The sequence below is a fragment of the Artemia franciscana genome, chromosome 14 (assembly GCF_032884065.1).
Source record: "Artemia franciscana chromosome 14, ASM3288406v1, whole genome shotgun sequence".
NCBI classification, from domain to species: Eukaryota; Metazoa; Arthropoda; class Branchiopoda; order Anostraca; family Artemiidae; genus Artemia; species Artemia franciscana.
The window spans coordinates 25,906,124-25,932,504 of record NC_088876.1 but is presented as its reverse complement, the minus strand read 5'-3'; the positions used below and the strand labels follow the sequence as shown (position 1 = coordinate 25,932,504).

General features: G+C 34.7%; 2 protein-coding genes across 3 annotated transcripts in view; one reads left to right on the top strand and one right to left on the bottom strand.

The window, feature by feature from the left end:
• The window catches only part of LOC136035501 (rho guanine nucleotide exchange factor 11-like), a 395,432-nt gene that overhangs the window by 368,148 nt on the left and 903 nt on the right, over positions 1-26,381 (bottom strand). The gene's annotated exons all lie outside the window — the stretch shown is intronic.
• The window catches only part of LOC136035504 (protein obstructor-E-like), a 31,776-nt gene continuing 6,833 nt past the window's right edge, over positions 1,439-26,381 (top strand). The window contains exons 1-3 of the mRNA XM_065717339.1: positions 1,439-1,551; positions 8,314-8,529; positions 23,520-23,639. Of these exons, the coding sequence (XP_065573411.1) occupies positions 1,509-1,551; positions 8,314-8,529; positions 23,520-23,639 (379 nt within the window). The 5' untranslated portion in view covers positions 1,439-1,508. The remainder of the gene's footprint in view (positions 1,552-8,313; positions 8,530-23,519; positions 23,640-26,381) is intronic.

The window sequence follows — 26,381 nt, the reverse complement described above, 5'->3', positions numbered from 1 at the left end:
CCCTGTTTTCCAATAGACATCCGATAAAATTTTGAGATTTAATTTGATTCAGCATAGTTGAAAAGTCAAATAACTACGGTTTTTGTGATGACCTGATCCCCCAGAGTCCCTGAGGAGAGGGATGTAGAGTAAGCAATTTGCCCATTGTTCACATAAAGTACTTGTTATTAGGAAATGTACAGTTAGCTGCGGGATGGGGAGGATTTCCTGTGGGGAGGGAGAGGGTAGAGATTACCCACAGCAGATTTTTCATGGGAAGGAAAGTTTCTTGAAGCGATTTTCCATAAAGATTTTACACAGGGAGAGGGGGAAGGGTATTCCCTTACATGATTTGAAAGGCAGTCAGAAATTAAGTAAAAAAATAAGATTTTCAAATGAAAGGAAGGAGCAACATTGAAGTTTAAAACGAGCAGAAGTTATTCCTTATGAGTGGGGCTAACTCTTCCTCAGCCCTTGCTTGTACAATCCAAGTCTTTATCACAGTTCTTAGAAAAAGACTGATATTTAAAAAACAATTCATAATGCATCAGCCTTATGGCTGATGTATGTTAGAAATGAATACTCATTCCAAAATATGAGTAATATTTTCAAAGAATTATAAGACTTTAATGTAAGGAGGGAGAGCTGAAGAAGGGGCGGCTACCCTCATATACGGAAGTTTCTGTTTGCTTTAAGGGTTCATGCTGCTCCTTACTTTCAGTGGAAAAAAGTTTGCTTTTAGTTACTACATGAAATGGCTGATGCAGGGTCATATCCAAAGTTTTTTTCAGGGGGGTACAAAAGGATTTTTTGTTGGTGGAAGGGGGGTACAAAAACCTCAAAAACGCATATATTCACTTTTGTTACGCTTTTACGAGTTGGATATACATTTCAGGGGGTGGGGGGGTCAGGGCCCTACCCACCGCTCTAGATACGGCCTTGACCTTATGGCTTTGATAGGCTTCGCTGCTTTACTGCCTCTCATAGGAAATTCAAATTCAAAAGTAGCATAGTTAAGAATAGAAGTTACTTCCCATTAAGTTCAAATAATCTATAATTAACCTTAAAAACAGTTAATTGTTAAAACATCAAATCCTAAACTTATTTTATGTTCGCATGATCACCTTTGAAGTGTCACTTTTTTGTATTCAGGATTAGGTTGATAAGATTTGAATACTTAAGCACAAATGTTCTGATCAAAAACTTCATTTATGGCATCTTAAAAGGATTTCAAATTTGTATATACCGACTTTGAAATGCCGTTTCGCATTGCGTTTTAACCCCTAATGACTGTTTTAGAATAATTAAATTTCTCTTTCTTTACTTCCTTAACAATTCTTTGATAGAATGTCAGATAAAACAAAATTTCAAGAACTAATTTAATTTTTTGCTGGAATTTTAGTGACAATTTTGTATGAATGTCTGCAAAGAATTTGTAATTTGTATTTCCCTGACTATACCTAAACCAAAAAAGGGTATTCTGTCAGTGTAGAACATAAGTTTTATACAGAACATACGCACATTTTATCATGTATTGGGAGCTGTCATCCTTTTTGATTTGTCTATCATTTCGTAAGTTCTCATTACTTTTCATAAAGTGACAAGTTTCTTCGATATAAATGATATATTTATATACAGGAGGTTTATATTTATAAACCATTAGTGTTATCTATATTGAGGTACTTTCTTCGGTATATTACAGCTACTAGCTTATTTATGGGTAACATTTGTGAGCTGGCTTGTGAAGACAGCTTAGCTTTCTTTGACATAAATAATATACTTATATACAGGAGGTTTATATTTATAAACCATTAGTATTATCAAACAGTTCGTGGTAACGAACCGTAGTAAGGAGTGACCCGGCTCAATAGTAACCGAAACTCTAAAAAAAATTATTTTTATAATGATAGTTACATCAAAAGAATCGCATTTTGATGTTGATTTTAAATATATAAGTTTTGTTAAGTTTAGACTTACCCATCAAAAGTTATGAGCCTGAGAAAATTTGTCTTATTTTAGAAAATAGGGGCAACATCCCTTAAAAGTCATTGCATCTTAACGGAAATTACAACATTAGATTCAGCGTATCAGAGAACCCTACAGTAGAAGTTTCAAGCATCTATCTACAACAATGTGGAATTTTGCATTTTTTGCCACAAAACAGATCATGGATGCGTGTTTATTTGTTTGTTTTTTTTTGTTTTTTTTTCCAAGGGGTGATCTTATCGACCCATTGGTCCCAGAATGTTGTGTGAGGGTTCATTCTAAGCGAAATAAAAAGTTCTAGTGCCCTTTTTAAGTGACCAAAAAAACTGGAGGGCTCCTGGGCCCCCTCCCACGCTCATTTTTCCCCCAAAGTCACCTAATTAAAGTCACCTCATTTAAAAACCTTTGCTCATATCTGCGTGCTTTTTATCGGTTCCATCATTTGTAAGGGAGATATAGCACTGGAAATAACACTTTTGGTGTCATCTCTTCAGTGAACAATCTTGAAAATACAAAACGATATCATTGTAATAATTATGGTCCAAAACCGTTAACTGGAGGTTTGCAAGAACAAATGCCGCATGTTCGTCGTCCAGAACCCCTTAATAAGCAATACAATTAAAGTCCTGCAAACACCATATATATATATATATATATATATATATATATATATATATATATATATATATATATATATATATATATATATATTTATATATATATATATATATATATATATTTATATATATATATATATATATATATATATATATATATATTAAATTACATTATTAAAGGTGTGGTTCTGTTAGTACAGCGTTGAACTTCATATAAGGCTGTCATGCGTTCGATTCCAGCTTAGATTTTTTTTTTTTTTTTTTAATCATGATTTGTCTCTTCTAATGATTACTTCTCAGATAATCCACTATTTTTACAAACGTGATGCACTCATTTTTCTAAAGCATATCCTGGGAAGGCTCATTTTAAACCTATTCCTGATATCTAGATGCTTTTCGTCAATTTTACCATCGATAATTGCCATTTAGCACTAAAAATGACACTTTTGGTGCCACTTCTTAAATGGAGGAGTTTATAAGCAAAAAACAGTAGCATTGCAATAATTATGGTCAAAAGCCCTTAACTGGAGGCTTATAAGAGCCCCTCACACATAAAATCCCCATTGCAGACCCGCTTAGTAAGTTTCATAAATTGCTTACTCATGTTAAAAGTAAAAAACTATTGCAAAAACAAATTAACTAAAACTAAAATATTTTCCACTAAAAATCTACGAAAAATTAAGCCAGAATTATCAACAGTTTTGGATTGAACCTTCAAACTTCACTCTGCGATGAAGCCTATGTGCTGGTTCTGATGACGGTAATTGAGGGGAAAGGACGTCCTTGCTCCTTAGTTTTTTGTTCCTTCCCAGTTTTGAAAAACACCTTTTTTGGTTATTTCATTGGGAAAGGCACTTTATTCACTTGAAAAAAATGGGGGAACAACAAAAAAGTGCACTTTGTGAGAATGTGCTATCAGGTCAAATTTATAAAAAGCGATTAGGTATAAATATAAGTTTTTAAATGAACCCTTAAAGAGTTTTCTTTTGTTACAGTAGCCTTCTAATTTCTGCTAGTCAGTAGGCAATTTATAAAGCCATGTCTTCATTATTGCTTAGTCAGGCGAAGTCTGCTGAGTAAAACAGCTTTTTACTTATCAAAAAACAAACGTTTCTGGAAAACATGTATTGTTTTGTGAAGTATGGATAATAAAAAGTATATAATATACTGAAAGTTTTTCGTAGCTGTCAAGGTTGTTTGCAGTGTTTTTTAGAGGTGTCTTATCTCCTCTAGATCAATGATATTTATTTATCATAGTAAAAATAAGTTTTCAACTGAAACTAAGGAGTAACATTAAAACTTAAAACAAACATACATTATTCAGTATAAATAAAAACAGATCATGGCGGCGTTGTTTCTACATTAAATTTTAAACAAAAACAAACAAAGATTAATGTTAAAAAACAAAGTTTTCCCGAGGGAAGTAATGAGGGAAGTTGATATCTCATATGTATCAATAAAAGTAGTACAAACAAACCAACTAATTATGTTACCCTATATTCTTAGGACTATAGAAAACTAGCGCTTTACTGAAAACACAAAATATTAGAGGAGTTTTGTTATAGTAAAAGTAAAACAATTATGAACACTTTTTATCGAATAAAAATATTATTAATCCTTTTTAAGATAAAGCAACGATCCATTTTAAGATAGTTCCTTTATTTTATTTTTTTTCGTTTAATTTGGTATCACTTATGCACAATGGCTCAGGTCAATGACTGGTTCTTGTTTTGGTTCTAGAAGGGACGTATCACGCTTAGTTTACAGATAAGTTGGAAGTAAAGCCATCTTGATAGTATTAGGACTATAGGCTGTCTTTAGAATTTTATCACAGCTTGAAATTCACTGCTGTATAGAGAGAAATAACCGGCTTTTCAGAGTTCAAAAAACTAGACCTCCGTTGCCTGTGCAACGGGAAGTGTTGCAGCAACTGTGCCCTGTTCCTTAGGGCACAGTTGCGGAGCAACAGTCTCCATTATGTCCTTCAGAGGACATTTTTCTAATGCGGCTTCGATTGTTATCTTGAAGCATCTTTGATATGGTTTTATTTCGAGCTCCTACTAAACTGAGTTTGGTAAAATGTTTAGCTGGTCCAGAACGAGATTGACTTTTCCGGAATTATTTCCGGGAAATCTGTAAGAGCTACGGAATTTCATGCTTCAGTTCTCGAAAACATCAATAAAAGTTCTATATGAGTTCATAATTATTTTATCTCTAAAACGTTTACTTCCGAAACTAGGGCCGTCTTAACTTGACGCCAATTCGAAGTATTATGTTTCGAGACGCACATTTCGGGAATTATTTCCGGGAAATCTGAAAGAGATACGGAAATAACGTCTTATAGTTTTCTGCTTAACTTTCGATGGTCTAAGCTAGGAAAATATAAAACAAACCAAATTCACCAAAAAAATTAAATTGCCCCGAGGGCATGACAAAACTTCCAAATAGAAAAACCCAAAGAAGGAATTTTATTTCGGAGAAACTATTGTAAGCTCAAGTAGCTGGGAGATCGAGACCTGTCGAACCGCGTTGGAAAAAAAAATTCTAGCTGGTCCAGAACAGAAGTTACCTCTAGAACGTCGAAACTTCGGAAATTATTTCTTAGAGAACGAAGCAAATTGGTATATAGAACACTTCACTTCTTCTTGCATACTTTTCATAGCACTACTCGATAAAAATATAAGAAACATCAAAATCGAAAATTTGAGAAAATTCCAAAAAAAATCGGAACAAGATGGACTTTTCCGGAATTATTTCCGGGAAATCTGTAAGAGCTACGGAATTTTGTGCTCCGGTTCTCGAAGAGACAAATGAAAGTTCTACATGAGTTCACCATAACTGTATTTCTAGCAAGTTTATTTCCGAAGCTAGGGCCGTCTTAACTTGACGCCAAACATCGAATGCAGAGTTTCTAAGAAAAAAACGGGTTTATTTTTTTTATGGAAAACTGTTAGAAATTTTAGGAACTTCTCTGGAAATTTTTTACTCTGTTTCACGTTTCCCTTCCCTCTGAAAAATCTCAAATTTTTAGCTCTTACCACTTCGGAGCTACAGGTCGCTGATCACGGTGAAAAAAAAAAAAAAAAAAAAAAAAAAAAAAAAAAAAAAAAAAAAAAAAATACGAAAGCAGTAGTGTTGCTCCGCAACACAATTATGTCTTATTTGATCTTCTGAAGTAATACTAAGATATATCTCTTAAAGTTTAAGATTGTATATTACTCACTATTGGTAATATAGCTAGCGAGACCAAAATGCTACCTGATAAATTAATCCAATATTTCTGTATGCTGTTCAATTACTTAAACTTGGCTCTTTACTTCCCTCGTAAAAACTTTGTCTTTTTAAATTAATACCATAAAAGGATGTGACCTTCCTTCACAGATGCTCTTCTTGAATAACAGGCTCATCTGAATAGCATGCCTGTTTTTATGGCACTTGGTATCTACCAAGTGACATATAGCAATTGCAAATTCTGTCGGTCGGTCTTTTGGTCTGTCTGTCTGTCACGGTTTTGCTACTTTAGGCACTTCCAGGTAAGCTAGGACGATGAAATTTGGCAGGCGTATCAGGAACCAGACCAAATTTAATAAAAATTTTCCTTTCGCCGATTCGACAAAAAGGGGGAGGGAGTGGGGGGACGGATATATCCGAAAAATTAGAAAAAAATGAGGTATTTTTAACTTACGAACAGGCAATATGATCTTAATGAAATTTGATGTTTGGAAGGATATCGTGTCTCAGAGCTCTTATTTCAAATCCCATCCAGTTCCGGTGATCTAATCTAAAAATCCGGTGATCTAAACCGGCGATCGGTTATCGGTGATCTAATTGAAATGTTTGCTATTCCTTTCCAATATTTTTTCCTTGTCGATACAATACTCCAGTTTTCTCCCCCCCCCCAAAAAAAAAACATAGAAAATCTTTTCTTTTTACTCTAGTAGAGCTGGTATAATTACTGAGACACCAGCGGCAATTTTGAAAATGACCTTTTTATATTTTCACGAGAATACACGTGTCCCACCCTTCCCAAGTTTTGATAAGCATCGGTCTTACTCCTTCTTTAATAGAAAAAAGAGGTTCTTGTTAATTATACGGAACATACCCAGGAAGTAAAGCTATGCTAACCCTAATGACGTATGCCAAAATATGATGAAAATATAATACTTTAGTTTTATAATAAAATAATATGGGGATATATATTTGCACATTAGGGGAGTGTGGGGGTAAAGTAGCCTAACTTAACTTTGCCCCGCCCTACTAATGTGTAAACATATAGCTAAAGTTATACAAGTCCAATACATTCTGCCATCTGTTATTTATCTGTGTGGCTATGAAACTGGGTTTCGTTGATCGTATATTGTCCTTATTATCCTCAGCAAATTATCTTATCATACTTTCATCCCCAGGCCAATCCTAAAGGGGTTTTGGAACCTTTCAACTATGCTAAACAAAATGCCTATCTCAAACTTTTGATGGAACTCCTTTTGAGGAAAAAGGGGACGTGTGAGGGGGACTAGTAGTCGTCTGGTCCTTTTGGTCAAATTAAAGGGGCACCAGAAATTTCAATTTCCGTTCAAATGAGCCCCCTACCGCTATTTTAGGACCGTCGGTTCGACAATATCACCCAGGGCGGAAACAAATTGACACACATACGTGATTTTTCTTATGGTAAATAATACAGAATTCAATGCTTTTGAAGATAGGGGCCTGAAATCATTAAATTAGGGTTATCTGATGCGCAGAATCTAATAATTTGATTTTAATTAAAACTTTTCGACTTTTAGTTGGTGTTTCCTTCCTCTTTCAAAAATTAGGCAAATTTTCACAGTTTCTAAACGTATAAAACCAAGCTTAATGAATCTTAAATATTTAGAATCAACATAATAAGCCGATAATATATCGATTGATATCAGAATACCATTCCTAGAGTTTTGGTTACTATTCAGTCTTGTTGCTCCATTCTTGCAGTTCGCTACCACAAACTGTTTCATATATTAGCAAATAAATACAAAAATCTAAAGAAAATGAAGGTATCTGTGCTTATTAGGTGTTTCAATTACAAATAAGATAATTCGGAGAATCATTGGAGTTTCGGCATTAAGACCTATTTTCTTGTTCAATGATTTCTTTTTTTAGTTTAGAAAATTATACTTAATGTATACCTACCTTCTTATTTTTCAATGACTCCATTTCTATTGTATTTGCACATGTAGAGTGTATTCATTTCCGCCACTCACTATAATTCCAGTGGTTTTAACAGAAGGAAATCTAATTTAGAACTAATAAAGGCGAAATTCTACTTTAGCTCCTTTTGGCTCTCTCAGAAAGGGGTTAGCTTAGGAAAATGAAACTTCAGAGAAAGATCTTCAGGCTAAAATATGTCCCGGGAAGGCATTTTGAAGTACCTACCTCCACGCCTTCTCTCTCTCTCTACAGGGTCCTGAAATTTGCCCACATGATAGGTCTATAGTATGCCTATTGAAATTTTGACAAAACAACATTTTACCTTTTCAGTTATCAGTTTCTTTTTCTCTGGCCTTAGTTCTGAAAATGCAATTCCTGTTATTTGAGTAGAATCTTAAGCCATATCAATGTTTTTATCTTCAGAATTTGTTAAATGTATTTGCATATCTTCAAATTTATTTTTGCACGGTATATTACCTGTTAAAAAAGTTAGCGTTAAGAGAAATGGGATTAGATTGATTAAAAATCTATTACTTTTCTTTTATAGAGGTGTGGAATGTAGGTGGCAAACGTTCAGACGGTACTTGCAAGAAACGTCCATTTACATACACCATGGCCGATGTGAAACAATGTGATAAATACTGGCGATGTGCCAACGGAGTTTTAACTCCAGAGCTATGTCCAGATGGCCTTGTGTATGATTATGTCAGCCAATCATGTCATATGCCACAGCGAATTAATTGTAAAGGGAGAATGGCACTACGTAAGTATATTTATTTTAGGTTGTTGAATACCCCTAGCAACTCGGAAAAAAAGAGCTTCGTTTATCATTAGATAAACAGTTATCAAGAGATTCGTTATATATATATATATATATATATATATATATATATATATATATATATATATATATATATATATATATATATATATATATATATATATATATATATTTAAGTTCAGATGAATTAACATTCTAAAAGCCCATATTATACCACTTCCAACAAACAACGCTTCTTATACTTTTTCCCTCTCTCTCTCTCTCCTCCCATAAGTTGCACGGTTTCTAAAGTATCTAGAATAGTAAGCTCTGCGATTTCAAACGGCAAGCATCAGAACCGTATCCAAGATTCTTTTTGAGGGGACCAAGGGTGCAAATATAACTTTAAAACCGAATCAAAATTTGTTGGGTACTTAAGTATTATCCACGAAACACTCGCGAAGTAAAATTTGGATAATGCTAATGAATATTCCTATCTACAATAAACTCAGCTACTAGGTAAATTCTGAATGTTTTAATTCTAACCGACCACCAAAAAATATTATAAAAGCACTTTTTACTTCAATAAAATGAGGGACTTGATAAATTCCTAGTATTATAGTTACTGACAGAGTTGCAAAAAAAGTTAATAAAAGCACTTTTGCAAACAACAAACCCAGCTATTAGGTAAATTTGAAGTGTCTAACTTGCTGACTGAGTTTCGAAAATTTAAAAAAAGCACTTTTGATTACAATAAACTAACATAGTTGATAAATTCCGAATGTTTCAGTTGCTAACAGAGTAACAAAAGAAAATTGATAAAAGCACTTTTGACTACAATAAACTCAGTTACTTGTTAAATTCTAAGTCTTTTAACGGGTGATTTTGTATCAAAATATCAGTAGAAAAGTACTTTAGCATGGAAACTAACTCAGCTAGTAGGTAAATGCGGAGTGTCTTAATTGCTGACCGAGTATCGAAAATTTAATAAAAGCAGAGTTTACTGAGTTTTGGCACTCTGTCAGCATTTACTACACTCCTAATTTATCAACTACCTGATTTCATCGTTGTCAAGAGTGCTTTTATAGTGCTTTCAAATTTACCTACTAGCTGAGTCTGTTCTACGCAAATGTGCTTTTATTAATTTGTTGGTACTCTGTTAGTAACTACAATGCTCAGAATTTATCAACTCCCTCAGTTTATTGTAGCCAAAAGTACTTTTGATAGATTTTTTGATGCTCAATTAGCAAGTAAGACATTCGGAATTTACTTATTAGCTGAGTTTATTCAATGTAATTTTTTTAATTTTTCTTATGCTCATTCACCAATCGAAAGACTTGGAGTTTACCAAGTAACTGAGTTTACAAAAGTGCTTTTATTAATTTTTTGATACTCTTTTAGCAATTAAAACAGTCAGAGTTTGTCAACTACCTCAGTTTCTTGTATTCAATAAGTACTTTTTTCGGATTTTTGAAGCTCAATGAGCAACTAAGACTTTTGACATTTACCTACTAGCTGAGTTTTTTTTTGAGAATGTAAATTAGATTTTTTTTGATGCTCAGTTAGCAATAAGATATTTGGAATTTATCTACTAGTTGAGTTTATTCTATCCAAAGGTGCTTTTTATTAATTTTTTGATACTCACTCACCAATTAAGAAACTCAGAATTTACCAAGTATCAGAGTTTATTGTAGTCAAAAGGGCTTTTTATATTTTTTGTTGTACTCTATCGGCTACTAAAACACTCAGAATTTATCATATACGTCATTTAATTGCAGTTAAATATGCTTTAATTAGATTTTTAATGCTCAGTCAGCAGCTAAGAAATTAGGAATTTACCTACTAGCTGAGTTTGCTCAATACAAAACTGCTTTTCTATTAATTTTTTGATAACCAGTCACCAATCAAAAGGCTTGAAATTTATCTATTAACTGGGTTTGTTCCATGCAAAGGTTTTTCTTATTAATGTTTTGGTACCAAGTCACAAATTAAATAAAATGGAATTTACTAAGTAGCTTAGTTTGTTGTATTCACAAGTGCTTTTATTAATTTTTTGGGGTACTCTTCCAGCAACTAAAACACTCAGAATCTAACAACTACCTTAGGTTTTTGTTGTCGAAAGTGGTTTATTAATTATTCTTTGTTCAATCACGAACTAAGACACTCCGAATTTACCTACTAGCTGAGTTTATTGTATGCAAAAGTGCAATTTCTTAATTTGTTGGATACTCAGTCACCAATTAAAGGCTCAGAATTTACCTACTAACTGAATTTGTTCAATGCAAAAGTCCTTTTATTATTTTTCTGGTACTCATCAAGCAACTAAAACACTCGGAATAGACCAAGTAGTTGAGTTTGTTGGACTCAAATGTGTTTTTATTATTATTAGGTACTGAGCCATCAGCTAAAAAACTCGGAATTTATCAACTGTCTGAGTTTATTGTAGTAACAAGTGCGTTTATTAAATTGTCGATACTCAGTCCCCAACTGAGATATTCCGAATTTACCTACTAGCTGAGTTTATTGGATGCAAAAGTGCCTTTTATTTATTTTTTTAAAACCAGTCATCAGTTAAACGACTCAAAATTTACCTACTACCTGAATTTATTCCGTGCAAAATTGCTTTTATTATTTTTTGTATTTATTCAGTGACTAAAAAAACAAGTATTTACCAAGTAGTTGAGTTTGTACTCAGCCATTAAGTGAAACACTCGGAATTTATCAACTACAGAGTTTATTGTAGTCAAAAGTGCTTTTATTATATTTTTGATTCTCAGTCAGCAGCTAAGACACTCAGAAACTAGCTACTATCTGAGTTTACAGTACTCTGTAATGTACCAAAAAAATATAAAAGCACTTTTGATTACAACAAACTTTAGCCAATTGTTAAATTCCAAGTCTTTTAATTGGTGATTGGGTATAAAAATATCAATAGAAAACCGTTTTTGCATGGAAGCAAACTCATTTAGTAGGTAAATTTGGAGTGTCTTTGCTGCTGACTGAGTATCAAAAGTTTAATAAAAGCACTTTTGACTACGATAAACTCAGATAGTTGATAAACTCTGAGTGTTGTAGTCACTGAAAGAGTACCAAAAAAACTATAAAAGCACTTTTGCATATAACAAACTCAGCTCGCAGTTAAATTCTGAGTATCTTAGTTGCGGACTGAGAATCGGAAATTTAATGAACACAATTTTGACTACAATAAACTCAGGTAGTTGATACATTCCAAGTGTTTTGGGTAGTGGTTGAGTACCGAAAAGTTAATAAAAACACTTTAGACTACAAACTCGACTAATGGCAAATGATATATTCTGAGTACAACATACTCAACTATTCGGTATATTCCGAGTATTTTCGTTTCTGGATGATTAGTAAAAAATAATAGCCCTTTTGCATGGAACAATTTCATCTAAAGCATCCAAAGAATATAAAAAAAGCACTTTTGCATACAATAAACTCAGCTAGCAGGTAAATTCGGAGTGCCTTTGTTGCTGGCTGAACAGCGAAAATTTAATAAAATACTCTTAACTACATTAAAATGAGGTTTTTGATATATTCTGAGAGTTTTAGTAGCAGGATGGGTAAAAAAGAAATAATAAAAGCCCTTTTGACTACAATAAACTCAGCTGCAAGGTAAATTCTAAGTTTTTTAATTTGTGACTGAGTATAAAAAATAATAAAAAAAGTACTTTTGGATAGAACAAACCAAGCTATTAGGTAAACTCTGAAATTTTTATTGCTAACTGACCATCAAAAAATATAATAAAAGCATTTTTTACCACAATAAACTGAGGGACTTGATAAATTCCAAGCATTGTATTTACTAACAGAGTACCAAAAAAAATTTATAAGAGCACTTTTGCATACAACAAACTCAGCTATTAGGTATATTTGTAATGACTGATTTGCTGACTGAGTATGAAAAATATAATAAAAGTACCTAGATTACAATAAACTCAGGTAGTTGATAAATTCCGAGTGTTTTAGTTGCTAACAGAGTATCAAAAAACTAATAAAAACACTTCTGACTGCAACAAACTCAGCTACTTGTTAAATTCCAAGGTTATGGTGATTGTGTAACAAAATATTAATCAAAAACCACTTTCGCATGGGAAACTCAGCTAGTAGGTAAATTCAAAGAGTCTTATTTGCTGACTGTCAATAATTTAATAAAAGGGCTTTTGACTACGATAAACTCGGATAGTTGATAAATTATGAGTGTCTTAGTTGTAGACTGAGAATAAAAAATAGAATAAAAGTACTTTTGGAATGAATAAACTCAGGTAGTTGATAAATTCCGAGTGTTTTAGTTGCTGGCTGAGTACTGAAAATTAATAAAAACACTTGTGACTACAACAAACTTAACTACTTGGTAAATATCGAGTGTTTTAGTCGCTGGATGAGTACCAAAAAAATAACAAAAGCAGTTTTGCATACACATACAGATAGTAGTAAATTATAAGTCTTTTAACTGATGACTGAGCATAAAAAATTAATAAACAGCACTTTCGCATACAATAAACTCAGCTAACAGGTAAATTCGAAGTGTCTAAGTTCCTGACTGAGTATCAAAAATTTAATAAAAGCGCTTTTGACCAAAATAAACTAAGGTGGTTGATAATTTCTGATTGTAATTATTTGCTTGATGAATACCAAAAAAAATAATAAAAGCACTTTCGACTGCAATATACTCAGCTACTTGGTAAATTCCAGGTCTTTTAATTAGTGACTGGGTGCCAAAAAATAACAAAAGCACTTTTGCACGGAACATATTCAGCTAGTTGATAAATTCTGAGTATTCAAATTGATGATTGAGTATAAAAAAGACAATGAAAAGTGCTTTTGCATACAATAAACTCAGCTAGCATGAAAGTTCAGAGTATATTAGCTTCTGACTGAGCATAGCAAATTTAATAAAAGCAATTTTGATTACAATAAACTCAGGTAGCTGATAGTTTCGAAATATCTTAGTTGCTGAGAGAGCACCAAAAAAAATAATATAAGTACTTTTGATTATAACAACTCCAGCTACCTTTTAAATTCTATGTATTTTAATTGGTGATTGGGTATCAAAATGTTAATTGAAATGTACTTTTGTACGGAAAAAACTCAGGCCAGTAGGTGAATTCGGAGTATCTTAGATGCTGACTGAGTATTGAATATTTAACAAAAGCACTTTGACTGCAATAAACTCAGGTAGTTGATAAATTTCGAGTGTTGTTGTAGTTGCCAGAGTACCCAAAAATTTAATAAAAGCACTTTTGCATGCAACAAACTCAGCTAGTATGTAAATTCCAAGTGTGTTAGTTGCGGACTGAGTATTGAAAATTTCATATAAGCACTTTCGACTAGAATAAACGCAGGTAGTTGATAAATTACGAGTGTTGTAGTTGCTGACGAAGTACCCTAAAAAATATTAAAATCACATTTGACTGCAACAAACTTAGCTACTTGGTAAATTCCAAGTCTTTTAATTGGTGACTGAGTATCAAAATATTAGCAGAAAAACTCTTATTTATAGAAACAAACTCAGTTAGTAGGTAAACTACAAATATTTTAGTTGCTAATTGAGCCTCAAAAATCTGATAAAACCTCTTTTGACTACAATAAACTGAGGAAGCTTGATACATTTGGGATATTGTAGTTACTTACAGAGTACAAAAAAACAATAAAAACACTTCTGTATACAACAAACTCCGATAGTAGTTAAATTCGGAGTGTGTTAGTTGCTGATAGAGTATCGAAAATTTATTCGAGTCTTTTATCTCCTTTCACAAATATGAATCCCTTGATGGATCTGAGTATGGTGGAGTGGGCATCATTTTAAGCCCCCTCCCATTGTTGTTACTTCTGGAGTGGGAGTCTATCTCTCATAGAGCAGCAAGAGCGCACTTCAAAGGTCACCTATTCAACATATCAGTTGTGGTAGTTTATGCTCCAGCCAGAGACACACCAGAGAGCGAAGCAGATTTTTGTACCCACTTCTAACTTGTACTCTTAAGAAGGTACCGAAACTAGACCATATTTTTATTGGAAGTGACTTTAAGGCCAGAATCGGGGGAAAAGTATCCAATGCTGAGTCTGCTATTGACCACTTTGGTCTTGAAGCTAGATGTAGCAGGGAATCAAGACTTCTTCACTATGCCTTGACGATAATTTGGCGATTACAAACTCCTTATTCAAACACGAACCCAGCCATAAAGCCACGTATTATTCAATAGACGGTAGAGCAAAAATCAAGATTGATTACATCCTCACGTCCCGCCGTTGGTAATCAGTGGCTACGAATAGTAGATCTTACATTGGAACAGATACTGGCTTGAAACATGGGTCGGATCATTTTCTAGTCAAGTTAGATCTAAAGTTGCGCCTAGCAGCACACCCCAAGAGAAAATCTCCACAAAGATCTGACACCAATCGCTTCGATGATCATAACATACCGCAGGCATTCTGCTTAAAGATGTCTAATCACTTTGAAGCTCTCACAGTGCAAGAGATAGACAAGCAAGCCCAAACTTTGGATGATGAGTGGCTGACCATACGGAATACAATCCACGAGGCTACAGAAGCTACGAAATGATACCGCAAGCCTATCCAAAAAATGGATGTCAACACACCCAGTTCACCTGGTTGAGCACAAGCAACATATAGAAGACAGAATACCAGAGTTGTTCAGGCGCCTGAGAAATGAATGCCACCAGTCAGCTAAGAATGATAAGAACCAGTACTGGGAGAAAATCACTGAGGATATGGAAGCTACAGCCTCCAGATCCGACACCAGGAAGATGTATTAGCTCCTAAAAGCAGCCAGGGGTAAATCATATAAGCCGACTAGTGTGTCCATCGAAGATGAAAACGACAAGTTACTCTCAAACAATTCCGATATAATAAATCGTTGGAAGGAGCACATTGACAAATTAACTAACCAGCACCAAATCTCCACAGCAATGCGTTATAATCATCTTTGTCATAAGCCAAGTCACAGTCCTGATGACCTGCAGGAACCAAACTCGCCCAGCAGTATTTACGAAGACGTAAAACCCCTCCCCCCACCTTAAACGAAGTCGGACAAGCAATCAATTGCCTGAAAAGTAATAAAGCACCTAGTCCTGATGCTGTTCCAGCTGAACTTTACAAGTATGGAGGGAAAGCACTTGTGAGCAGGCTGCATAAGCTAACCTGACGTATATGGAGAGAAGAGCTCTCTCAGTATGGTTACGTAAGTAGGTCGATGCTCTAGTTTAGCATAAGAAAACTTTAGTAGCCAAATAAGGGTGTATCTTCTGCAGTATAGATAATCTTTACTCTTTCAGTATGGTTATGTAAGTAGGTCGATGCTCTATGGTTATGTAATGGTTATGCATGGTTATGTAAGTAGGTCTACAGTCCAAATAAGGGTGTTCCTTTTGTAGCTGGAGACCCTATACTAGTGGGGTGCTCCTATACCAACCCTCACTCATCATACTAAAGTTTGATTTGTGTTCCAATTCTTTAAGAAACACTGCTCAAACAAAAGGGCCATCTAATTTGAATGAGAAGTTGATTTTTTAAGAAATTTTAGGGTAAAGAGTAAGTGTCGGAGTTGTGGCAGGTCCCCTCATATACTGAATAATTTCCGTTCGTTTCAAGTTTTATTGTTGCTCCTTACCTTCAGTCGAAAAAACTTGTAATTTTTTTAATTCAATTGCCTACAAAAGGCGCTAGAAATTAGAATTTTCACTCGAAAATATAACTCCATATATTGCATCAGTTCTGGTACGACGTGAAAACCCTTGACAAAAAAAAAAGAATCATTGATAGTGAAAAATGTAAAAAAAAACAGGTGAAGGGAAAATATACACAATTTTGTGCTTTTTAATGTAGAGCAAATTATCCATTGAAGGGTAACTTAACTTCACAAGTTATACATAGTCGGAATAAAAACAAAAAAGAAGATTCTTTGGACGTTAATTTTGTATTTAAGTTCTTTTTCTTCTTAATTTTCCGTTCCTATTGACATGAATCGCTTTTTACTTACAGCTGGTTAAAAAGGATCGTTTTATAATGCTAGCCACCTCTACTAATATCTTTCACTGCGTACTTAAAACTCAAACGAATTGCTTATTTTTGGAACTCATTTAAAATGAACGTTCTTCAATGCATTTTTTTTCAAATATCTATACATTTCTCTTTTGGACAGGTGTTATAAGTGTTTTATCTAGTAGAATTTACATATTAACTCTTTTGCACATAATCAACGATGCATGCAGTACCTATGCTTTGGACATTGTGGTTCTAGGCGTTTACCCCCCCCCCCCCTGGCAATTTGCTACCCGGAAAATACCCAGAGAGGAAAGTTCCCCCTGGAAATCCCTGGAAATGCTTTGGGAATTGGTTTACCTTCAAAGGCCTAGTTCTCGTATAGTTTGATCTTTCTCTGAGTTTCAAATCCAGGTCATATTTCCCACGATGGGACCCGGTTCAAAAAGGTTTTTCACCTTGTTACCCTCCAATGACTTTCAACTCGTAAAAGCAGTACCATAAATCGTTTGATTTCCGACTAAAAGAGTCCCTTTTTCCAGTGATCTAAGATCAATATGGGCAGCTCTCATGAATACAATATAGGAATGAAAAGAGTATACTACTACTACTACTACTACTACTAATAACTCACTGCAGCACCAAGCCGCCCGAGGCCAACACAGCTACGCACGCTCCTCCTCCGACCTAATCTATTTCATGCCTCCCTCTTTACACCCTTCCAGGAAGTTCCCATTTCCTTCAAATCTTTATTTATGACATCCTCCCAACCCAGACAACGACGACCTGCTTTCCGTGTAGCCCCAGACGGTTGGCCAAAAAGGACAATCTTCGGTAATCTGTCATCCTTCATCCGTAGAACGTGGCCTAGCCATCTCAACCTTTCTTTCATTATAGCCTCAGAAAGCGGGATTGAACCACACTTTTCGTACACCCTACTGTTTGAAATACGGTCAGTCAGCCGGGTACCCAGAACAATCCGTAGGCAATTTCTCTGGAAAACATCTAGTAAATTTTCATCTGCTTTTCGGAGTGCCCATGCTTCAGAGCCATATTTGACCACTGTCATCACTGTAGCTTCCAATATTCTAATCTTGGTTTGTAGACTTATCTTTCTATTCTTCCAAACTTTTTTTAACAGTGAAAAAACACCCTGGGCCTTAGCTATTCTACTTTTAACATCTTCACTGCTCCCACCATCTTTACTAATAATACTACCAAGGTAACTGAAGCTCCCAACCTGATCAATCTTTTCGTTACCTAATGTCACCTGTTCATCTTCACTTATTCCTAGCCTTAGTGACTTAGTCTTCATAACATTAATGTTCAGGCCTATTTTAGCACCCTGAACTCTTAAAACCTCTAAAAATTCATTCATTTTGCTCACACTTTCATCTAATATGCTTAAATCATCACCATAATCTAAGTCCAGGAGCGTTGTTCCTCCCCATTTGATTCCATGGTCTCCAATTGCCTTTCCTGTGCTCCTTAAGACGAAGTCCATCAAAATGATCCAAATAAAGGGGGATAGAACACAACTCTGCTTAACTCCTGATTTAACACAAAACCAGTTGCTAACCTCATTTCCCACCTTAACGGCAGCAGTATTATTCTCGTACATAGCGCAAATCACTTTAATGTATTTTTCAGTTATACCATATAACGACAAGACCTTTGTTAACGCTTTTCTATCAACAGAATCGAAAGCTTGCTCATAATCGATAAAACTGAGGACCAAAGGTGTTTGACAACGAAGGGACCTCTCAATTATTAACCTAAGAGTAAAAACATGGTCGACACATCCTGTACCTTTTCTAAAACCGCATTGTTCTTCCCTTAAAACTTTGTCTACAGCATGTCTCAGTCTAAAAAGTATCATATTACTCAGTAATTTGCTACCTACAGAGACCAGACTAATGCCTCGATAGTTACGACACTCACTCTTGTCACCTTTCTTATACAGTAGTTTAATTAAGGTTTTCCTAAAATCATTGGGTACTTCCCCTTTTTCAAAAATCATGTTCATAATCTTCAGTAGCTTATTCCTAACCTCAGAGCCACCATATTTAAGAACCTCATTAATCATACTATCAGCACCTGGGGCCTTATTATTTTTTAATCCTTTTAGTACTGTCTCACTAAACAAATCTTCCTTCACATCCAAGGTATCACAAACTTTTTTCATTTTCATCTATATCTTTTCCTGCAACTGTATCTCGGTTTAGCACATTCTCAAAATGTACCACCCATCTTTCTTTAAGCTTTTCCTTATCACTAATTGTGGCCCCATTTCTATCTTTAACTGGGACTAGTCCGGGTTGGCTACTCCCTTTCAATTTATTAACATGCCAGTATAATATTTTACTATTATGCCGTCTAGCCGCATCTTCCAGATCCTCAGCAATTTTATCCATCGCCACCACTTCACATCTCCTTAGTTCATATTTTAATGTTTTCTCCACTTTCTTTACATTCCTTTTGTTTTCATACGACCTATCACTCAGATAATTCTTATAAAACCCCTTCTACTCTCTATTAAACCTAAAGCTTTTTCACTAATATTCCTAGTTGCAGTCTTAGCACTCTTCCCTATGCCACCATCAACAACTTCACAAATTGTTTTTCTGAAATTATTCCATCCATCTTCCACATTGTCAAATTTTTGATGATCCTGCTTGTATTGATCCTGCTAGTCTTCTGTTTACAATAACATAATCAATAAGGTTTGCTGTCTTACCATCACGTGAATACCATGTCAACTTATGGGCCATTTTGTGACCAAACACCGTATTGGTTATAACTAGGTTGTTATCCCTACAAAATTGAAAAAGCCTATAGCCATTACTGTTTTCTTTTCCTACACCAAATTTACCTAGGCTAGGATACCATCTATCCCTATTTCTACCAACCTGGGCAGAAAATCTCCTAGCAAAAACACCATATTTCTACCTGGTACCCTGTCTATTTGCTCCTGTAACTGTAAGTAAAATTCATCTGAGTCACTAGTATCTCCATCAGTTGGTTCAATGGGGGCATATACTACTATAACTGATACCCTAAATTTTTTAGTCATAAAATGAGCAATTAGTATTCTATTATTAATACCTTCCCAGCCTAAACAAGACTTAGAAGCTTCCTTATTCATCATGAGCCCTACTCCCTGTCTATGTACCCCATCCTTCCTCACTGAGTAAACAAATTCTATGTCACCTAATTTCATGCTTCCTACCCCTGGGATATGACTTTCTGAAACTCCTAATAAATCCAGTTCGAACCGTCTGAATTCGTCAGTCAAAATGTCGATGCGATATTCATTTTTTAACGTCGTAACATTCCAAGTATAGCCCTTCAAACATGTAGGGCTACATTTGCTATCAATTTTAAATTCAAAACAAATATGTTCACCTTTGTCCTAAGGTTTTTGAGCTACTTACTGGGGCTAGAACACAAAGTTTGCATAATTCCTTGATTTTCAAAAAGGGGAAGTATTTGAGATTCCAATATTATTTCAACAGTTTTGTGCAAATTAAGTTCTGACAAGTTATAACATTCTCATTTTTCTAATATAAGGTAAGGATCAAAAGTTTCATTTAAAATCATTTATTTACACAAGTTGGGGTCCCTTCCATCGAATATCTTTAACGGATCTAAAACACTCTTGGCCAAACTTGTCAATGTATATACTGCATGGAATAAGATATGAAATACTACAATGTTCCTCTAACAAGTCTCTTTTTATTAAATGATTTATTCATCTTTAAACTAGCAATTTTTTTATAACTTTCTCCAAGGATAGTGCGGGACCCGCTGCCCTTGGAGACTTTTAACTCATATTTTGAGCTCTCCAATTAAAATTATTCTACTATTAAATCTTAATACGTCGTCATGAGCGACCACAAGGAGTTTTGGGAGTGAAAATGATAAATGACACTACAAGGACCTACTCCATCTATTGGCTCTTAAAAATACATTGGAAATTATGATTTTCCAGGTTTTTTTCTTCAAATGAAGCCTCTTGTTACACCAACTAAGGAGTGAATACGATAAAAAACAGAACTAGTGAGCACGAAATTGTTAAACAAGAAATATAAAATTTTACGTTTTCGTAGCTAAGCGCTTGAAAATCCTATTAAGATTTTCGTCTAGGCCAAATCACTTTTCAGTGATCCACCTCTTCCCCCTCTCTTTCTGTTTCTCTTTGTGAAATATGCAAATTTATTTACACAATAGCTTTTGATGGGTAACTTTAAACTCAGTAAGTTGGAGACAATTACAATCAGCCTAAAATAGAGGCTTTTGTTTGCTAGTGGCGCAAGTAGCTCTGTACTTACCATTCTTTACCCTGTCAGGCTTGATGAAAAACTTTTTTTTTTCTATTCACTCAAAATAATCTAAATCTTGTACAATGCTATACAAAAGACAAAGATTACTTTTACATTTCTTTTCTATTTTCGCACCCTCTTCAATATGAATGTTCCATCTTATTTTTCACTTCCTCCCCTATCTGATCATCCATTCTTTTGATTGTTCTCAGGGAAATCTAATTATTAGCTTGAGCAGAGGACCCTTAATAGTCAATTATGTTTTCAGTTGCTTACTTGACATATTCAGAGAATAGAGCAAAGATGTATTTGTAGCCTGGAGCAAGAAAACTGTTCCCATCTCTATTTGCGTAAGTAGATATTAAATAACTTGATTGTTTTGGAATTCTTATCATGAAAATTAGCTGAAAATAGGAGGGGGCAAATCCAACCCCTACTGAATTTTGATAAATAACTTTTTTTGGTGTTTCCATTGAAAGGCATCGAAAAAAAGCAAAACTAACCCACCCTCCTCTAGATCTAAAAAATATACCCTCCCCCCTCATTCTTATATTTTCGTGAATTCAAATCACAATTCTTATGTAAAATTATGCTATAAGACTTTTTATGAGTTGTCTCTGTAAAGTTTGATAACTAAATACCCTGAAATATAAACTCCAGAACAAAATATTTTGATATTTTTATTCAGCCATAGAAATATCATAAAAGTATTTTTGGGGTTGCACTTACCTCTTCACGGGTCAATAGCATTGACTTTCAGGAAACTGAAAGCTGAGACTTTGCTATAGACTAACAAAACTGACAGATACAGAAGGAAATTAAATGAATTGAAAAGGTAACATTTACATAGCATACATATAATAAGAAATTTTCTAAGAAATTTGGAAAATTTTTAAAGAAATTTATTTCAATTGGATAAGAAATTTTCACATATGAAAATAAGAGGAATGTAAAAAAAAGTGGAAAATGCATTAAAATATGACCTAAGGAGGTGCGAAATGAGGTCATAGATAAAATTGCTGAGTATCTGGAAGATGAAGCCAGGCGGCAAGATAGTAAAATATTGTTCGGGCATGTGAATAAATTGGGAGCGAATAGTCGATGTGGACCTATCCCAATTAAAAATAGGAACGGGGCCACAATTGGGATAAGGAAAGAGTTAGAGATATATGGGTAGAACATTTTTAGAATGTGCTAAACCGTGTTACAGGGAAATATTTAGAGAAGAATGAAAAAGTTTGAGACACTTTGGAAGTGAAGGAAGATTTATTTTGTGAAAAAGAATTAAAGACAGTACTAAAAGGATAAAAAAAAATAATAAGGATCCTAGAGCTAATATCGAGGTAAATGAGTTTCATAAATATGGATGTTATGAGGATAGAAATAAGCTACTGAAGATTATGAATATGACTTTCGAAAAGGAGGAAGTACCAAGCAATTTTAGGAAAACTCTGATTATATCCCTCTATAAGAAGGCTGATAAGTGTGACGGTGGTAATTGCAGATGCATTAGCCTGGTTTCTGTAGGTAGTAAATTACCTAGTATGATGATGCTTTTTAGACTTAGAGATGCTGTTGATAAAGTCTTAAGAGGAGGTTAGTGTGGTACCAGTCAAAAACTCATATGACGACAATATATTGGCACAATAATGTGAAATCAAAATAAACAATTTGAATGATTAATTAACACGGATAATAAGATCATATAAACTATGATAAAGCAATATTAAATATGAAATCAATATTATTGTAGAAAACTGAAATTAATACAAATAATATTAAAAAAAAGAAGAGACGATTTTTAACATCAGAAGTACTACTACTACTACTAATAACTCACTGCAGCACCAAGCCGCCTGAGGCCAACACAGCTACGCAAACTCCTCCTCCAACTTAATCTGTTCAAGGCCTCCCTCTTTACACCCTCCCAAGAAGCAAGTTAAATGATTTTCATAAATATGGATGTTATGAGGATAAAAATTAGTTACTGAAGATTATGGATATGACTTTCGAAAAGGAGGAAGTACCAAGCAATTTTAAGAAAACTTTGATTATACCCCTCTATAAGAAGGCTGATAAGAGTGACGGTGGTAATTGCAGATGCATTAGCCTGGTTTCTGTAGGTAGTAAATTCCCTAGTATGATGATGCTTTTTAGACTTAGAGATGCTGTTGATAAAGTCTTAAGAGGAGGTTAGTGGGGTACAAGTCAAAAACTCATATAATGACAATGTATTTGCCTAATAAAATGAAATCAAAATAAACAATTTGAATGATTAATTAACATAGATAATAAGATCATATAAACTATGATAAATCAATATTAAATACGAAATCAATATTATTGTAGAAAATGCAAATTAATATAAATAATAGTTAAAAAAAACGAAGAGACGATTTTTAAGATCGGAAGTACTACTACTACTACTAATAATAATAACTCACTGCAGCACCAAGCCACCTAACGCCAACACAGCTACGCACGCTCCTCCTCCAACCTAATCTATTCAAGGCCTCCCTATTTACACCCTCCCAAGAAGTTCCCATTTCCTTTAAATCTTTATTTATGACATCTTCCCAACCCAAACGAGGACGACCTGCTTTCGGTGCAGCCCAAGACAGTAACTTAAAATTCATCATATATTTTCAGAGGACCCTGAGCCGTCTGAACTATGCCCTAGACGAAATGGAAGATTTCCTGTAGACAACTCTTGTGAGCAATATATTAGCTGTGAAGATGGCGAAGGGAAAATTGTTACCTGTCCAACAAGTAAGTTTTAAATGTTAGCCATACTGTATTTAGAAAATTTGTTAGGCAAAATCAAAGTTGTACTCTGCTTAGGATTAAGCTCACTCTATATGAAAAAGAACAAAGAATCAGTGGTGTACACGGGGGAGACGGAAATCAGGCTCCCCTCCCCAAATTCCTGAATTATCAATAGATCATCAAACCCCGTGGAAAGACTTAAGATTCTTCGGCATTCCTGATAAATTAGTTGAACGATTAATTGCAATGCGCGAAGAGACGGAGTGCTGTGGTAAAACCTTTGATGGTAACATGTGCATGTCACGGCTACTTCGAAGCCGTGACATGGTGTTAAGCCAGACCGTGTCCGATCACCTATTCTTTTCATCCTAGTTGTAGACTAGGGGATATGGTACCCCCTCCCCCAGAACATTATCCCATGAGTGAAATTGAGTAAATAATTTCTGAGACCACACTGGGTAATCATGACACAAAATCGCAAAAAAAGAAGAACGAGGACAATAAACAGCCAGTGAAAAAATTTAAAATCATGCAAATAATTCGGTCAAGGCCTCCGCTTGACCGTCCTCAGTGCAGAATAAACTGATAAAAATATTAAAAAAAAACCTTAAACAAAACACAAAATTAAAATATGCTGACCCTTTCTCAAAAGTTTTTCTTTCTGGAAAACATTTAGCCTTTAAGAGTGCTGTAACTAAGATGAAATTGTGAAATGTCGTTTAGACTTGTGTTTTTTATTCACTTACCTTTCACCATTACTGAGAAAGGGTCATCATATATTAGTTTTATTTTAAGTTGTTTTTTTTTATATATATATATTCCTATCAGTTTTTCTGCACTGAGGACGGTCAAGCGGAGGTCTTGACCGAAATATTTACATAATTTTAAATTTTTCCACTGGCTGTTTGTTGTCCTCGTTCTTCTTTTCTTTGCCCATTTTGTGTTTTGAAATTGAGCAGTCACAGAGATGGCATAAATAGATACCTCAAATTGTGCATTAGATTTTTGGAGGCTAAGGGGTGACAAAAGGACCAGAGGCTTGTACTTTTAGGGTTTAATGTTGCTCTTTACTTTCAAAATTACAGCGTAGACGTGAAATACTCACGGAATTCAAGTGGGATTAAATACCAATTTTTACCTCCACCCCCCTTCCTGAAAACTAATTGTGTATATATCTGAAGGCTCAAAGAGAGCTACGATAATTTGGCAATAAAGTTCACGCTTAGAGGCATCACCCTCTCCCTATCAACAGAGAAAAAGGTCAAGGGAGAGGGGTGCTTGCCTCCAATCCCTTTTGATCTTAAAAGGGCGCTGGAACTTTCAATTTCCATTAATAAGCCACCCCCCCCAAAGTTTACACGACCACCCTTCTCATAAAAACCTTATATCTAAAAACTGGGCAACTTGCATAGCTTACAGCCCTTGACTCGGTTGCCGGATGGGGGACTTTTAGCTGCTACTGTGACTACTTGCGACTGCAACATATTGCAACACTGCCGACATATGACTGCAATTGTAACTATTTGGCTATGACTACTTGTACTGCAACAGATACTGTAATAGCAACTAATTGAGACTCCGACTGCAAATACTTTCGACTTTAACTGCGTTGGAGAAAACCTATGAAGAGCAATAAGGTGATATTCTGTCAACTTTAAAGACTGCAAATACTTTCGACTGTAACTGCGACTGCTTGTGAGTGTTGGAGAAAACCTATGAAGAGCAATAAAGTGATATTCTGTCAACTTTAAAGACTGCAAATACTTTCGACTGTAACTGCGACAACTTGTGAGTGTGACTACATGCAAATCCGACTACTTACGACTGCTACTAAAACTACTACACCTGTGACTGCTTCTACTACTATCGCTATTGCTACTACTATTACCGGAACTACTATTACTACTGAAGTAAACATAGAGTTTAAATCCATCCAGGTTGTAAAGATGGTATGGATGAAATATCTCAGTAACGGAATAGGGCATTAAGTTTAAAACTTTCAGGGTTGAGGAGGGTGTAAAACTAAGTGATGAGGTACCATATGCATCCAGATCGTCAAAAGAGCATATGTGCAATATCTCAGGAAAAGCTGAGGGTATTTTGTGGAAGCTTTTGGGGCATGCTGTTGGTGTGCATCTGCAACATCTCAGGAACGGCTTATGGAATTAAATTGGTACTTTTAGGCATATTGGGGGGATGGTTGAATAATATCTGTCTATACTCAAGGGTGTAACATGACGGAGGCACCGCTTCGGGACGATTCAAGAGGCTTTCATGGCGCCTTATGCATCGCCAATTACACCGATGGAACTAAGATTTGAGTTTACAAAGACTTATACAAAAATCAAGAGTTCCAAGATGTATTATGAAGTACCTAATCTTGCATACAATAATCAAGTTTTCGATAACGCTCTTCTTTTCCTCATTTTTCAATAGAAAATATTGACTTCTTGACCGTTAATCAGACAAGATTTTAATTTTGAATCATTCTACGCAGTCTATACGAAAAAATACATCTATGCAAAATCAACTCGCGTTGGAGAAAACCTATGAAGAGCAATAAGGTGATATTCTGTCAACTTTCATTTTGGCAGTTCTTTCAGGTGTTTTGGTCTCTTAATTTCTCTTTGCAAAAGGACTTGAGAAAAATATATTGCGAGCGCTATGGCGGAAAAAACTAATTTTTCTAAAATCAATTCTTATCAATGCGTTTTTTTAAAGGCCAGGAAATATTTGTTGGTGAAT